The sequence below is a fragment of the Schistocerca nitens genome, chromosome 3, assembly GCF_023898315.1.
Source record: "Schistocerca nitens isolate TAMUIC-IGC-003100 chromosome 3, iqSchNite1.1, whole genome shotgun sequence".
Taxonomy (NCBI): Eukaryota; Metazoa; Arthropoda; class Insecta; order Orthoptera; family Acrididae; genus Schistocerca; species Schistocerca nitens.
Genome location: NC_064616.1, coordinates 208,315,095 through 208,332,638, shown reverse-complemented (window position 1 = coordinate 208,332,638; position 17,544 = coordinate 208,315,095). Strand labels below are relative to the sequence as shown.

General features: G+C 38.7%; 1 protein-coding gene across 3 annotated transcripts in view; it reads left to right on the top strand.

Moving 5' to 3' along the window:
• The window catches only part of LOC126248160 (organic cation transporter protein), a 518,934-nt gene that overhangs the window by 457,959 nt on the left and 43,431 nt on the right, over positions 1-17,544 (top strand). For all 3 annotated transcript variants that reach the window (XM_049948906.1, XM_049948908.1, XM_049948907.1), the window contains exon 4: positions 11,302-11,405. In XM_049948906.1, the coding sequence (XP_049804863.1) occupies positions 11,302-11,405 (104 nt within the window). The remainder of the gene's footprint in view (positions 1-11,301; positions 11,406-17,544) is intronic.

Below are 17,544 nucleotides of genomic sequence, written 5' to 3'. Positions count from 1 at the left end.
GGGCTCTTTATCTCTCTGACTAACTTACACTATATCTCTTCATCAAAGATGTCATCCTAATCAGTGATGCTACAATTATTCAAATGTTAACATCAAGTGACACGAAGTCCTTTTAAATAACTGAGATACAATTTAAATTTTTTGTATATTAGCAATACATGTTTAGATGTTTATAAATAAAACTGAAATAATCTTTTGAGACATTATGGTTGCATATTCTGATCAGAAGAATAAAAAATTATTTAATGTTTATTACAGCCATAATTTAATCTTGCACTCCAGTTTATTTCCTGCTACATTTGTATGTCCTCCTCCCTTTATCATTAATTTTGAACATATGTATCTACACTGTTTTCTGAGCAGCCCTCAATTTTTCAATGGAATTCATACCTAATGTCAATGTCTCACTGCCATAAGTGAAAACTGGTAATAGCAGTAGTTAACTTTCTGTTTCAGACACATTGGCATCTTCATTTTGAAGACACTATTTAGTAGATATACTAGAAGTGCAGTACAAGATCCTTATATTTATTTTTTCTGCTATCCAACTATCCTCTGTTTTCAGTTGCACTAAATATGAAATCTCAGCAACTGGTTTTATGTTTTTGTTGTTAATTTATACCAATTCCTGTTGCTCTGTGTTGTTTACATATTCTTTTTTAGTCTTAGCTTATTGTAATTGATTTTCAGGTGTATTTCTAAACTTGATGTATTGAGTTTTTCTATTAATTGCTTAAGTTTATTTGCACAAGAGGCACACAGCCTTAATTTGCTGTGACATTTTGAGTAATTGTGAACTCCACTGCAGTGAGAAAATTCAATCTAGAAACAGTCCCTTTGACTGTGGCTAAGCAATTTCTCTCCAACATCCTTTCTTCCAGAAGTGTTAGTCTCATAACATTACATGAGAACCTTTGTGGAATTTGGAAAGTAGGAGAGATGTATGGCAGAAGTAAAACTATGTGGGAGGTCATGAGCCGTGCCTGGATAGCTTAGTCAGTAGAGCATTTGCCCCTGTAAGGGAAACGTTCCAGGTTCGCGTCCCAGTTTCATACACAGTTTTAATCTGCCAGGAAGTTTCAAAATGAAGATGGGTTAGGTATGCACCATTAATATAAACACATTCTTGTTTTTCCTAGTTTATAAATGTGAAATTACTTGTTTTCCAAGGGCTGTAGATACAGATTTTGTTGAAACTAAGTAGAAAGCTTTCTCAAAATCGTTGAACCTTGGACAGGCACTGTTGTTTTCAAATTTGACATGTGAGGTTGACTAATGAATGAGCTGTACCTGTGGCTCTAAAATTTTCCTGGTGTAGGAGTTACTCTTCAGATTGCCTTGTATGAATGATAGTCCATATGTGCTGCTCTGAGTCCAAGTTGAACTGCGACACATTGAAAAATGTTTAAATTAAACTAGACTGCTGTCTTTGTGAAAATAAATTCTGTTGCCTGTCACATGGTATGATATACTACAAAAATGGGTTACACCTCACCACTTTAAATATGCTTGCTTCCTCTTTACTACTGACTTGCTCCAACCAAATGGTGTCATTTTTAGAAACAGGTTGTTTGCTTAAATTTAGATAAGCAATACATTAGGCCTCCTACAACAATTTGATCATTTTTCTCTGTCAGTCATTTTGAGACCTCCATAGTTTCCATGTCTGCTATATTTGTTTTAATTGTTTAAGTGGTACATATATCAGTCCCTTACAAAACAAAGCAAATACATTCAGATATGACTCTACTGATTGATATGATTAATTAATATGATATGTCATTTTGAAGTGGCATTGTAAGAATTTTCATTGGTACTAGATATAAGTCTGATCTCTCCAGTCATATAAAAGAATGCCATCATGCCTCACTCAGCTGCCAGCTTCCATTGGTGAGGCACCCGGAGGCTACCGAGTCACTTATTTAGCTTTTTCTGTTAGTTTTCATAGTTTAGGGGGATTAAGAGAGTGCAGGATATGTTGGGAGACAATTGCAACCTTTTTATTTCAGAAAAACTTGTGCTGGAAGGGAGTATCAAAATGGCCTGTGTATTGAAGCAGCTATTGAAGTCATTTGTGTTGTGGTGTGCAGCATGTTTAGCAACTTGATGGTCAAGTTTTTGGTTTTCCACAGTTTTTGTGGTGGCCATTAGTTTGAGTAGACAGTTTGTTACTTGTGATGCCCACATAGAATACTGAACAGTAATTTCAGCCAACCCTGAATCCCTTCTTGTTCTGCATCAGGAAATCCAAAAACCCTCCTTTCCCCTGGAAAAACTTCAGTCACGCTTCCTACTACTGAAATCTTGTCCGGAGTATGGTATCCCACCTATGGGGCTTACTATAAAAATTTGCATGCCAAACCTAGTGCAATAACCTTCACGTTTTCCATTTCCATCAGTCCCTAGCCTCACCAGTCTGGTATTTCATAATCATACAATCAAGCTCAAACAATAGTTGACATTCTCTACTTCTTTTGCAAAATCTTTTTACACTGTGACCACAACTTCTTGAATGCAATCACTGCAACTGAAACTATTCCTCTTCAACAGTTTGAACATCAGTCACAGCACTATCTCAGGAAACTGTCTCAGCCATTTCTGTCATATGCCCACTTGGGATTACCTATAGCCAAGAAAGAGCCTACCACTCTGATCCAATTGCCTAAAAATCTTTCATAGCTACTGCACCATGCCGTGCTAACTTACTCTGCCTTCCACATCCCCAAGCAGTCCTCCAGTCAAGGTGAAACACACTGCTCCTGAATACCCAGTAGTACTGTTGTCAACTTTTCTGCCAAAACTCAGACACCAGCAGACATCTCATTACTCTCTAATGGCCTCACTTTTAGCCCAAAACATGAGTTCAAACGTGCTGCACTTGTATATTTAGTTGGTTTGTTAGTTATTTTGTTAGTTTCCTGTTCCATGGATCATGTTGTGTGATAAATTGTAATAATGTGGACTGAATCATTTTACATTCACATCACAAATTAATGTGTAAACATTCTTTCCTTTAATTATTCTCTGCAGTGGAAATGTTTCTTTGCCAGGTACACCACTGTCTATAGCCATTAAAAACCCCAAATAGCACCATGTTGAAAACAGTTCCAATCTTCCTCAATGTGTGATCCTCCTCCCCTTCCCCCAGTAATCTTTGATGAATTCCTCACTTCTAACCTGGCCTCACCTTCCTTTCCTCAATCCCTCCCCAGTGAGTCCAACATCACTCCCATCTAAGACACAGCTATCTACAACCTGAGAATCAATCCAGACCTTATCATCCTTTACACGAACAGAGGCTGTGCCACTGTGGTCACGAATCATAGTGACTGAGGGTCTCTGCCAGTTTCACACCATCTCTGTATACAAACTTGACAACCATTATCCTATGCCAGAAGTCCGGTATGATTTCCAACAGCCTTTGATGACCAACACCTCCAAACTATTACCTGTAACCTCTCATTCTAAATTGAAGACACTGTTCACTTTCTTCACCATCTCTCCATTGTTCATTTACACTACCACCAGACTTAATTTTGGTCACTGTCGATACACCACCTTGTGCACTGCAACATCTTGCATGCCCATGGCCATGGAGCCTTACCCAGTGTCCTCCTGGTATCAAACTCACCACTTCTTTCCTAATCCTCCAACCCATCCACATCATGACCCACTATTATTTTAAGTTTGAAGGCCAACTGTTAAAAAAAAAATCTGTGGCACTGCCATACGTACTTGCATGGCACCATTCTACACTAATTGTTTATAGACCATCTGGATGATACCACAAATCCAATCAACAGCTAAAACTCCTTGTAGGGACTCTGAACAATAATACTGTTGATTGACAGTGTATAGACTCTCTTCTGACCCATAGTTAGTATCCTCTTTGCTTTCATATTGAACAGACACTATGTATAATACTAAATGGAAACAAAACGGTGTGTACAGAACACTGTACTGTTGGTAATAATGCACTGTTGTATCACCTAGACTGTGAAAACTCACCACATTGGTGACACCAAGTCGTGAATACATGATTTGCATTTGTGATCATGATCACCCATGTCCGCTCCATGCTTACCAAAACATCATCTCGCCTAATATTTGACGTAACCGGTGTAAGTGCTGTGCATAGTGAACAGAGTGAAAACTTTTGATCAACCTTAAATTACTAGCATATCTAGTGTGTTGACAATGACAACTTGCAACAATAATTACTCTACAGGTCCAACAACAAGAACACTACATCAGTGCTCCACACATGCATCAATGTGGTGCCCTTCCTGTATAGAAAATGTGAGAAACTTTTCCTCAACCACCCACCATGTTACCAGTGCAGGTCACACAACACGTTGTCAACTGGCCTCCTTCTGAGAGTCACTACCACTAGTGCCGACCTCAACGGCATAATTTCACCTGTTAATCGTGATGATTATCTCAGAATTCGAGCTTCTATGGACTCACCTCAGGCAGCATTCCATATCAAGACAAATGAATAGCTGCTGGCAAACAATCACTGTGCCATGTTGGCATCGTCACCACAGTTGTCGTTCAGCAGACAGCACAGCAACTACATACTACAACATGTACTGTGCACGTCAGCTGTCAGCATGCCATGCCCCCTCACCGGGCTGAACATTAAGCTCCCCCAACTACCAAATGAGTGATGCGATGTTATGGTTTGCTACAGCTGAATGCCTTTTTGCACTCTGAGACATTACAGACAATTCAGAACAATTCGTCACTCTACTATATCACTTAGGCAAGCACACCGAACCAGCAAGTGACATCATCCTGTTACCGCTGCCCTCCAATAAATATGAGACAGTGACATGAGCGATTCTGAGAAGACTCGCACACCCACTGGAGCAACAATGACATAAAGTGCTGTACGGAGCATGCTTTGATGAAGGCACTCTGTCATAGAAGTGGCACCACCTCTGGCACTTGACTGTTTGGTTAGATGGTTGATTGATTTGGGGGAGTGGGACAAACAGCAATGTTAATGACCCCACTGGATCAGGAAAGGATGAGGAAGGAAGTCGGCCATGCCCTTTCAAAGGAACCATCCTGCATCCATCCTGCATCCTGGCATTTGCCTGAAGTGATGTAGGGAAATCACAGAAAACCTAAATCAGGATGGCTGGACTGATTTGAACCACCATCCTCCCAAATGTGAGTCCAGCATGCTAAGCAGTACACCACCTACCTCTTTGGCACTTGACTGATCCAGAAGTCATCAACGATCGCATGTTGTGGACTATCTGGCTTGCAAAGTTGCCAACTGTGGTCCAGAAAGGACTGATAGTCCATACGCAGTCACCAGCAGAAGACAGACTTACACTGGTCGACAGAATATATGTCCTTGCATGTCGGGACAACCACCGTCCAGACGGTCTGACCCATGACAACATGCCACACTACAACATCAGTTCACCACAACCCACTATAACACAATGTCTGAACCAGCTGTAATGATGAACAACCACGTCTGGATCGGACAGTGCTGATGCTGCAAGCAGGTACCACCAAACATTAGGTGATAAGGCACAAAAATGCCAATCTCTGTGCCAGCACCCAAATGTCGCCAGTGGGCAGGAATAGGTGCACTCACCCTCCATGCTACAAGTTGCCTTCTGGTCACGATCACCCCAACAAGAGGTGGATGCATTTTCTTCACAGACGTCGTAGACAACATCCACTTTCTGATTGACACAGGATATTCCTGTGGCACGTCACCTTGGCACAATCCACCTCAGAACCTCTGCACCTCCTAGCCACCAACAACGTTCCTATATGAGTATGTGACATCGTGACCAGAACACTGACTTTTACCAACAGAGTACAACGCACATGGACTTTCTACATAGCAAATGTCACACAAACAATTCTCGGGGTGGACTTCTTGTGACACTTACGTTCCCCTGACTAGCATCAGTCTGCATTGTACCACCACAACACACACACGCTGTAATAGGGGCCGCACGTACAACATGGGGACGTACCACCAGCAGTCCACCAGTTCAGCCCCCATATCAGTGCCACCTAATGCAACAAACCTTCACTGCACTGGACAAGGTGACTACAGATCAATTACAGCTCCTGGATGCGTGTGAAGAAAACCACTGATTGTGCCTATGACTTTAGTCACTTAAACATGAGCTCAAAACCACCTGCACTACAATTGTTGCATTAAAACAGCAATGCACACACTGATCTATGGGACCCACAGCCTCCTCGTCAACCACACCAGAACTACACCCAAAGCCAACCTTGACAGACAAGTTGACACGGCACATACTTTGCGCTCTGCTTTACTTGCCTCCCTGGCCCATGCCAGTGTCCCCTCAATGGTGTATTCGTATGCCATATGGAACGATCCACAGGATTACTACACTGTGACCCATGGCACAACACAAGGGACATAGATTAGATCCTCAAAAACTCAATGCAGTGAAAGAAGCAGTCGATCAAATGGTGTTATGTGGTGTGCTTCGATAATCTGACAGCCCATGGACCTCACAAATAAAAGTGGTTCCAAAGAAAGACGGAACAGTCCACATGTGCAGTGATTATCGTACATTGCATGCTTGAACTGTGTGTGATTCCTGCCCTGTACCAAACATCCAAGACTTTACCCACAGACAAGCAGAGGCTACTGTGTTTTGTGTCACCGATTGCAAGAAAGCATACTACTAAATTCCCATGCACCTGGATGATATTCAAAAAACTGTCATCATCATGCCTTCTGGTTTGTTCAAGTACTTGGTACTGCCAATACAGACTCAAAAATGCTGCGCAAACATGGTAGCGTTTCATCGACCGTGTTCTTTTTAACATCCCCAATTACTATTCCTACATAGACAATGTATTAGTGTTCTCCAAAGACAATAAGTGCATGACAGACACTTCAAAAAAGTTATAAGTGCCTTAGATGAAGCAGGGGTCAACACCATAAAGGACAAGTTACAGCTTCGTCAGAAACAAGTCACGCTTCTTGGATACACTGACTCCACTTCAGGAAAATGTCAGATGGACAGCCAGTTGGCATTGGTACAAAGTCTTCCATGACCACAAACATCCCACAACCTCAGGCAGCATCTCAGCATCTTACATTTTTACTGGCGAAACATCTCACATGCAGTGGATATCCAGGCTCCACTCACTGATGAATTAAAGGGACCAACACCCACAGATGTTGTCAGCTCACATAGACCAGAGGCGTGCACATGGCTTTCACTCATATAGTTGACATTTTGGTTTCAGCAGTGGCTTTAGCCCACCTGGTGTGGGCACACCTCTTACAATGACTACCGATGCCAGTAAGGCAGCAATGGGGGCGGTACTCCAACAATCACTGATAAACAAGTGCAACCACTCTGGTTTTTCTCCTAAAAGCTCTCAAAAGCCAAAATGCAGTATCCTGCATTTTACCAAGAACTTTTAGTAATATAGTCTTTACTCCCAACAAGGACAACCTTTACTCTCTTCTCTATAACTTGAACACTTAGTTCCAAATCTACTTCACATGGTCCTTATCAACTCAGTGAATAATCTTTCTAAATGTTGATCACCATCTCTCAGATGGCTCCATAAGACGTCTGTTCATATCAAGTGCACCAACCACCAAGAGTACTTTCAGCATGACATGGAACAGGTGACAACCTGTTCCATGTCAGAAACTTTCTTCCTTGCAGTATCACTACCCATGGATGCTGCACCTGCAGTAAAATGCAAGAGTTGTTGAAATGTAGTGATGGCCTTGTCAGAGCCTCTACTGGAAGACAATATCCCATCGAGCTCATCCAGAAACAGGTCTCCTATGCCATCTCCTGCTATGACTGTAGCGGAACACTTAACCATCCACAGAGCAGCATTCCTCTGATCCCCCAGTATTACTCTGGACTTGAAACTATCAACCACATTCTTCTCTAGGGCTTCAACCATCTCTCGTCATTCCCCAGGATATGGAATATCATAACCAAAACCCATAGTAGTGTTCTGCCACACACCCAACTTACAGAATGTCCTTGGCCACCTCTATTCCAATCCTGCTCCCAGTCCTGCACCCAATGTGTCATCATTTCCTTCTGGTAGTCACAAATGTAACACCTGTTCAATAAACCCACCCATCGCATACTACTGCAGTCCAGTCACAGGCATTTCCTACCCAATAAATGACAGGGCCACCTGTGAAAACACCCATGTAATATACCAGCTATGTGCCAATTCCTGTACAGCATACTATGTGGAAATGAAAAGATACAAACTGTCTGCTCACTTGAATAGACACTGCCAAACTACGGCAAACCACAATCTTCACTATTCAGTTGCAAGACAGGCTGAACACCACAACACAAGTGACTTCAACTGTTGCATCACTATGTGGGCAATTTGGATGCCCCCTTCCAACACAAATTTCTCTTAACTACGCATGTGGGAACTGTGTCTCCAGCATATCCCATGCTCCCACAATCCCATTTCCTAAACCTCTGCTAACCTGTTTCCCATAGATTAGATTAGATTAGTTTTCGTTCTATAGATCCGTGCTGAGGAGATCCTCGTGGATGTGGAACACGTCAATTTTTATTATTTTTTTTTAAAGCTGAAATAACAATACTAATAGTATGAATATATACAATACATCATTTGTTTCTATTAAAAAATTCGTCAATGGAGTAGAAGGAGTTGGCCACTAGTAAGTCTTTCAGGCTCCTTTTAAACTGATCTTTATTTGTAACTAAATTTTTTATGTTTACTGGCAAATTATTGAAGATGAGTGTTCCTGAGTAGTGGACCCCTTTTTGAACTAAAGTAAGTGCTTTTAAGTCCTTGTGCAGATCATTTTTGTTCCTGGTATTGTATGTATGAACTGAGCTGTTTGTTGGAAAAAGAGATATATTATTTAGAACAAATTTCATTAATGAGTAAATATACTGAGAGGCAGTAGTTAGTATACCCAGTTCTTTGAAGAGGTTTCTACAGGATGTCCATGAATTTACTCCACAAATAATACGTATTACACGCTTTTTGACTCTGAAAACTTTTGTTTGACTTGAAGAGTTACCCCAAAATATTATACCATATGACATTATGGAATGAAAGTAGGCAAAGTATGCAAGCTTTTTCATTTTTATGTCGCCTATGTCTGCTAACACTCGAATTACAAATACAGATTTGTTAAGGCGTTTCTGCATTTCTGTGGTGTGCTCTTCCCAACTGAATTTATTATCAAGTTGTAATCCCAGGAATTTAAGACTGTCAACCTCTTCTATCTGCTCTTCTTTGTATTTTATGCATATGCTGGGTGGGAACCTCTTACAGGTTCTGAATTGCATATAGTGAGTCTTTTCGAAGTTTAATGTCAGTGAGTTGGCTTTAAACCATTTATTAATATCCATGAAAATATCATTGGCAGATCTTTCTAGTACTACACTTGACATACTATTTATTGCAATACTTGTGTCATCTGTAAACAAAACGAACTCTGCTTCTGGCAGTGTAACTGATGAGTGATCATTAATGTACACAAGAAAAAGCAATGGCCCTAAGATGGATCCCTGTGGGACACCACATGTAATTTCTTCCCATTCTGATGATGACTGATGACTTAATTCACTAGTCCCTTGCACTGACACCCTTTGTTTCCTGTTAGTGAGGTATGACTTGAACCATTTTGCAGCACTGCCCGTGACACCATAGAATTCTAATTTACTTAAAAGGAAGTTGTGGTTCACACAATCAAATGCCTTTGACAAATCACAGAAAATACCTTCTGCTTGTAATTTGCTATTTAATGAATTAAGTACATTTTCACTGTAGGTGTAAATAGCCTTCTTGATATCAGAACCCTTCAGAAATTCAAACTGTGTTCTTGATAATATGTTATTTGTGGTCAGATGGTTGAGCAGCTGCCTGTAAATTACTTTTTCTAAAATTTTTGAGAATGCTGGCAAAAGTGAAATCGGTCTGTAGTTTGATGGTATCTCTTTATCCCCTTTCTTGAATAGAGGCTTAACATCTGCATATTTTAGCCAGTCAGGAAATGTCCCAGTTATAATTGACTGGTTACACAAGTAACTTAGAATTGTGCTAAACTCACAAGAACATGCCTTAATTAACTTTGTTGATATTTCATTGTACCCACTAGAATGCTTTGTTTTTAAAGATTTTATTATGGACGTTATTTCTTTTGGTGAAGTGAGTGATATATTCATGTACTTGAAGCTATTTGTGAAGGCTAGTTTCAGATAATCAAGGGCATTATTTACTGATCCTGAAAGTCCCATAGTCTAATCTTACCTTCCCCCACCACTCCCCCCCACCCCTCCACCCCACTTAGGTATCTCTCTCTCTCTCTCTCTCTTTGGCTCTAGCTCTCCCTATCTCCCTGTCCCCCTTTTCCACTGCTCTCCTTTTGTCTCTCCCCTCTCTCCTTTCCTCCCCCTTTCTAACATTCTATGTCTCTTGCATTCTCGACCCTCTGAACTCCTTTCTTCTTACTTTGCAGCTGCTGAGTCATCTGTCAAAAGATCTGACCCACTTTATTCCACTATCCCCCTCCCCACCTCGATCAATCCAGGCAACAGATTTCAATTGTCAATAATCAGTAATCAGTCTCACTGTTGCCATGGGAGTGTGTGTTTAGGGGCTTATACAGTTGTGTTTGTGAATGCCTGTAGAGCTTGAAAACTAGTGTGAATACTGTTTTTTGTTACATATTTCTATGATCCTCAGATCTGTCTGTTATAGGCAAGTGATTCACATTCTCTCATTTCACGCATTTTTCCACCCAGGAATTTTCATTACTGTTATATAGTTTTTGAAATAAAGTGATTTGCTGACAGGTATTTGCTATGTGCATATATTTCTTGCACAGTACACAATTTTTGGGTTGTAGATAGGTTCCATATGAAAACGGCAAAACAGTTTGAGCCAAGTGTGTAGCAAAAGAATAACAAATTATAATATTGTGCAAACAACAAAGAACTATGTTTTTTCCATTTGCACAACATATGGTAGCTGCAGAACTCAACATGAACAAACATTCACTACAACTTTTATGTCATTGGATATAACTTTTAGGGGTATCACGGTCAATCTCTTCAGTTCCAGATACTGTTAAAAAAATTTTAGCTTAATAATTTTTTGTGTAGCTTTTATTTCTCATGATAAAATTCCACTTCATTTTCCACCTCCATCTTTCAGACAGTAATGTATTTTTGTCTGTTTCATCCTTCACTCTTCCAATACATAAAATTTAATTTTACTATGGAAATTTTTATGTTATGTTGGCAGTGGTCACTGGTGTGTGAACGTGCTCATTTGACAAATGTGGCGGAGATGACTTTCCTAACAGGTGTTGCCATTGGTGGTCTGGTCTCTGGACTGGTATCAGACAAGTAAGTTCTATTTTCCGTAATTTCGTGCTTTAAATAGAAAAATGTTTCCCTGTTTAATATACCATTACAACTATACCTATCCAGTAATGAATGGCTTAGCCTCTGAAAGCTCAAGTTACTGAATTTTAAATAAGAGCTACTAGATGTATAAATATAGTACAGAAAATTCTGGACCTCAGTATTAATCATTGTATTCACATGATTGTTAATTATATAGTAATAGACAAACAACAACCAGATAGCATTATGAGAAAAATAGCAGTAGTGACTTTCTTACTCAGAAAGTTACTACTCAGCAGCCTATAAGTGTGGAGTGGAGTATGGCAAGTGTTTGGATGTAGGTAAATTTCTCATCTAAACTTTGTACCTCTATATAAAGGAGAAGATTGAACTGATACTCAAAAAAGTTGTGAAGACAGTTCATAAAAGTACCCAGTGTAGTACAATGAAATTTACTCCTTATGAAAGTAAAAGCTATCTGATCTCTTTTTTGACCATGAGATAGATGTAACATTTAATCACAATACCATGGAGGGTGCAAGTTGCCTTTTTTGCCACATGACCACAATTTTTCCATAATTTAAGTGAGAGTGGAAGAAAGCATAATACGAAGCCTGAAGCTGTTCTGTACTGACACAGCATTTTAGTTTGATTTTAATTACAGTGTGGTTAAAATTAAACTTTTGTTACTTGAGCGAGTCCTGTTAAAAATGAGTGATTGCAGGACAATGAAATTTTAAGGAAACATTTGTATGGATATGAAGAAGAGAAATAAAGAATAAACCATTGAAAGAAACACATTTTAATTTCCACATGAGAGGGTAACATTTGTTAATTACAGATGATCTTTACATTCCAGGTTACAAACGTTACTCAATGTGATGTTCATCTGCAGCCACGACAGCCTGGAACTGCATTAGAGATACCATTTCCAATTGCTCACAGCATTTTCTGAATATGGAAACATGTCCTGTGTCATGATGCAGCTTGTGCATTACTTGAAGATCACACTTTGTGTCCAGCATTCTCAGCCCTGGCAACTGTGTAACTTCTTCAACAATCTGTGGTGCAATTGGCTGTAAGCCTCTCCCAGGAGCAATTCCAAAATCGTCAATTGATTTGAACTACCGAATCATGTTCCTCAATCCCATTGTGGAAGGAAGACCTCTCCATATTCCTTTAATGCAGTGATACTCATGAAGAATAGCAGCACTATTGCTGTTGTTTTGATAAAACAGTTTTAAGAGTAAAGCCCTGCTGGTACTGTCCAGAACAAGTCTGACTGTCAGCAACTTTAGTGTACATGAATACTCGTGTTTTAACCCTATGTCACTGTACTGGTTCAAGTATAAGTGTTTAATGGCAAGTCATGGCACTAACACCACTAACAATGCAAATCCTGCAGCACACAGTCTGAAAATCATTCCTATGTAGTTTGGGTACCTATACAGTAAATAGTTTCGCATATGCAATGGCTCAAGTAGCAGAAGTTTAATTATAACCACCCTGAAAGTCACATGTGGTAGTTTAATGTTCAATTGATATCTGTGCGCATCCCTTTTCAGTTGTGGGTCCAAATAAATTCCTAGTAGTCTAACAGATTCAGACTTATTTATCTGCTCACTTAGTTTGTGGAAACAGAAGTATATTGTTTCAGTTTTGTTAATATAATGTGTTAGTTTATAGTTAATATAAAGTGTTAGTTTATTTATTTATTAGCCACCGTGTAGACATATCCACCACTGTCAGTGTTCTCCATTTCACTTCATCTTAATTAGGATCAGTCAGTATGAGAGTTGTATCATCAGCATGTATTGCTGTCTGATATGGTAAAAAACTAGGTAGTTTATTCAAATATATATATAAGAAAGACAAAATGGCCCAGGACAGAACCTTATGGTTTTCCTGTAGTAACAAAGATGGCAGTTGACCTACAATTATTTGCACTGACAACTTGTTTCCTGTCTAAGATAAATGATTTGATTAATGATAGTTCATTATCCTTGATTCCGTATTTTTAAAATTTACATATCATGTGATACAGTATGAAATGCTTAGCTTGAATCAAGGAGCATAACACAAGCAAAAGAATGGCTTTCAAAGTTTTCCAGAATATTTGCAGCCATAGATTTTACAGCTTCAGTAGCGGATAGACCAGGTCTACAGCCATTTAGTGAAGAAGAGATTAGCTTCTTGTTCTCAAAAGTGCTCTTTCATGACGTGTTCTCTGACTGGATATATTATGGGAATGAGGGATACTGACCTGCAACTGTTGGGACAGTTTTTATCTCCCTTCTTATAAATTGGGAAAACAATTTTGGATTTCAAAACATCAAGGAATTTTTCGGCTTCAAACATGCAGTTTATAACATAAGTCAGAGGAGGCACTATAATGTAAATGATTTATTTTAGGATATAATTTGAAAAGCCAGAGATATCTTCAATGTGTCAATTACGTAGTTTGGATATAGCTGGTTGTATAATCTTGCAACTAATCTGGCTATAAAATACTGGAACTGATGCTGTCACAGAGTCAGTATGCTTGTACCATATATTAATGACTGACAGCTGTGAACCATGAAACCTTCTCAGTTGAATGCGGCGTCTCTGGTGTCTGTAGACAAGTCAGTGGGCCCATGGCCTCCATTTTTGTAAGAGTTATTTTCATTTGTGGGAAAAATGAGAAGTGTAATAATATAGCAATGAATTGTTGTAAAGTTTGATATGAAACTTGGAAAAACTGCTACTAAAATCTATCTTTCACTAAAAGAAGTGTATGATGCAGACTGTTTATTATGTATGTTAGTTTTTGAGTGGTTCAAGCATTTCCAAAGTGGCTGAGAAGATGCTTAAGATGACTCATGCCCAGGATGCAATTCAACATCAAAAACAAACAAAAATACTGAAAAAGTAGATAAACTGATTCAATCTGACCATCAGTTGATTATTTGATCAGTTGCTGAAACTGTAGGAATTGACAAAAAAATACATCAAGCAAATCTTACATAACCAATTTAACATGGGAAAAGTTCCTGAGAAACTGATGCTAAAAATTCTCATGATTGAACAAAAAGCTTACGAAAATGTGTGTACTGCACTTTGAATACCACTGAAATTGATCCAAATTTCTTGGAAAGTGTAACATGTGATGAATCTTGGTTTTTCACTTATGATCCAGAAACTAAGCTCCAGTCCATTCACTGGAAGGGCTGAAATTCACTGAGAGCAAAAAAAGCTGTAAAAAGCAAATCAAGATTCAAAGTGATGATGATTTTTCTAACATTCATGGAATTGTATATCTTCACTGGGTTCCTGAAACTCAAGTTATTAACCAGCATTACTACTTTGAGAATCTAGCTCAACTCTGAGAGAAAATAAGAGAAAAATGACCCAAATTGTGGAAGAACAAGTCATGGGTTCTGCATCAAGGCAACACACTTGCCCATTTGTTTTGTCTGTTAAGAGGTTTTTAGTGAACTATGGCATAACAGTGTTACACCATCCACGTTATTCACCTGACCTAGCACCATGTGAAATTTATTTATTCCCCAAGGTAAAATCTGTATTAAAAGGAACAAGATTTCAGCCTGTTGAAGCAGTGAAAGAGAGAGCAATATGCGTCATGAAGTAGCTCACAGAGGAAGACTTCCGGCACTGTTTCAATCAATGGAAAATTCAGATGCAGCATTGCAGGGACAGAAGACAGAAGTATACTGAGAATGACACCTTCCTAAGACACAGTCTCTGTACCTTCTACTCTGACTATGTAAGCGTAAACCAGATGTGGTTAAAATTCAAAGAAATAGTATCGACGGCAGTTGAGAGATATAGACCAAATATATTAATTACAGATGGTACTCTTCCCCATGGCACACAAAATAGGTCAGAACATTATTGCAAAAGCAACAAAGAAGCACGCCAAATTTAAAGGAACACAAAATCCCCAAGATTGACAAAGTTTTACAGAATCTCAAAATATAGTGTGAACTTCAATGTGAGATGCTTTTAATAGTTTCCACAATGAAATACTGTCTCAAAATATGGCAAAAAACCCAAAGAGATTCTGGTCATATGTGAAGTACTTCAGTGGGAAGATGCAATCAATACCTGCATTCAGAGACAACAATAGTGATGTTATTGATAGTGCCACTATAGCAGAGTTATTAAACACAATTTTCTGAAATTTCTTTACAAAAGAAGATGAAGTAAATATTCCAAAATTTGAATAAAAATCAACTGCCAACATGAATAACTGAGAAGCAGATATCCTTGGTGCAGCGAAACAGCTTAAAACACTTTAAGAAAGGCAAGGCTTCTGGTCCAGATTGTATAGCAGTTAGGTTCCTTTCAGAGTATGCTGATACAATAGCTCCATACTTAACAACCATATACAACCACTCACTCATAGAACTATCTGTACCCAAAGACTGGGAAGCTGTACAAGTCACACCAAATACCCAAGAAAGCAAATAGGGATAATCAATCCTCTAAATTACAGATCCACATCACTAATGTCGATTTGCAGTAGGATTTTGGAACATATACTGTGCTCAAACATTATGAATCATCTAGAAGAAAATGATTTATTGACAAATAGCCAACATGGATTCAGAAAATATTGTTCTTGTGGAACACTAGTAGCTCTTTATTCTCCCAAAGTAATGAGCGCTATCAACAGGGTATGTCAATTTGATGCCATATTTTTAGATTTTCAGAAGGCTTTTGAAACAATTCTTCACCAGTGATATAGGAAAGATCACAGTTCACAATAATTGATGGAAAGTCATCGAGTAAAACAGAATAACATCAGGCATTGCCCAAGGAATTGTTATAAGCCCTCTGTTGTTCCTGATTTACATAAATAATTTAGGAGAGAATCTGAGAAGTCCTCTTAGATTGTCTGAAGATGATGCTATCATTTACCATCATGTAATGTCATCTGATGATCAAAATGAATTGTAAATTGATTTAGACAAAATATCTATGTGGTGCAAAAAGTGTCAATTGACTCTAAATCATGAAAAGTGTGAAGTTGTCCACATGATGACTAAAAAGAATCCACTAAGTTTCCACTACATGATAAATCACAGAAATCTAAAGGATGTAAACTCAACTAAATACTTAGGGATTACAATTATGAATAATTTAAACTGGAATGATCACACATATAATGTTGGGGGGGTAACCAAACCAAAGACTCTGATTTATTGGCAGAACACTTAGAAATTGTAACAACATTATGAAAAAAACTGCCTACACTATGCTTGTCTGCCCTCTTCTGGAGTACTGCTGTATGACATGGGATCCACATCAGACAGGATTGATGGAGGACATCAAAAATGTTCACAGAAGGACAGCGTGTTTTGGATTATCATGAAATAGGGGGGAGAGGGTAATGGATATGATGCTCGAATTGGGGTGGCAGTCATTAAAACAAAGGCATTTTTTGCTGCAGCAGGATCTTCTCATGAAATTTCAATCATCAGTTTTCTCCCCCAAAAGCAAAAATATTTTGTTGTTGCACACCTACTTAGAGAGGAATGATCATTGTAATAAAATAAGAAAAATCAAAGTTCACACGAAAAAATTTAAGCATTTGTTCCTCCTGCGCACTATTCGAGAGTGGAACAGTACAGAAGTAGCTTAAAGGTAATGTAGGTTGATTCTTACAAAGAAGAAAACAGCAACCAACCACTATTAATACTGCTATTTATTTAAGTAAATAGTGCCGTAACTGGTTTCAAACTGACAAGTTCATCATCAGGTGGATGTTCACATGATTTGCAAGATACACTTTACATAATCGTCAGTTTTCAATTTTTATTCTTCCACTGTGGCGAAATATTATTGGTGTGTTGGTGCCCTATGGCAGAAAACAGTGTTAGAAGGGCCCTTTGTGAACATAACTAACCTCCAAATGATGAAATACAGAGTAAATAAATTTTATTTACTCTGTATTTTCATAAATATATTACAGGGGTGAAAAAATCTGAGGTTTATCCTTTGCATTTCATCATGGTATGCAGATTTTCTCATCTAGCAATTACAAATTATTTCTGGATTCTTTCTAAATGTGAAGTGCATTTCCTGATCGTAATGACTTTGCTTTTCACGAAATAAATATTCTGCAACTGGTTTA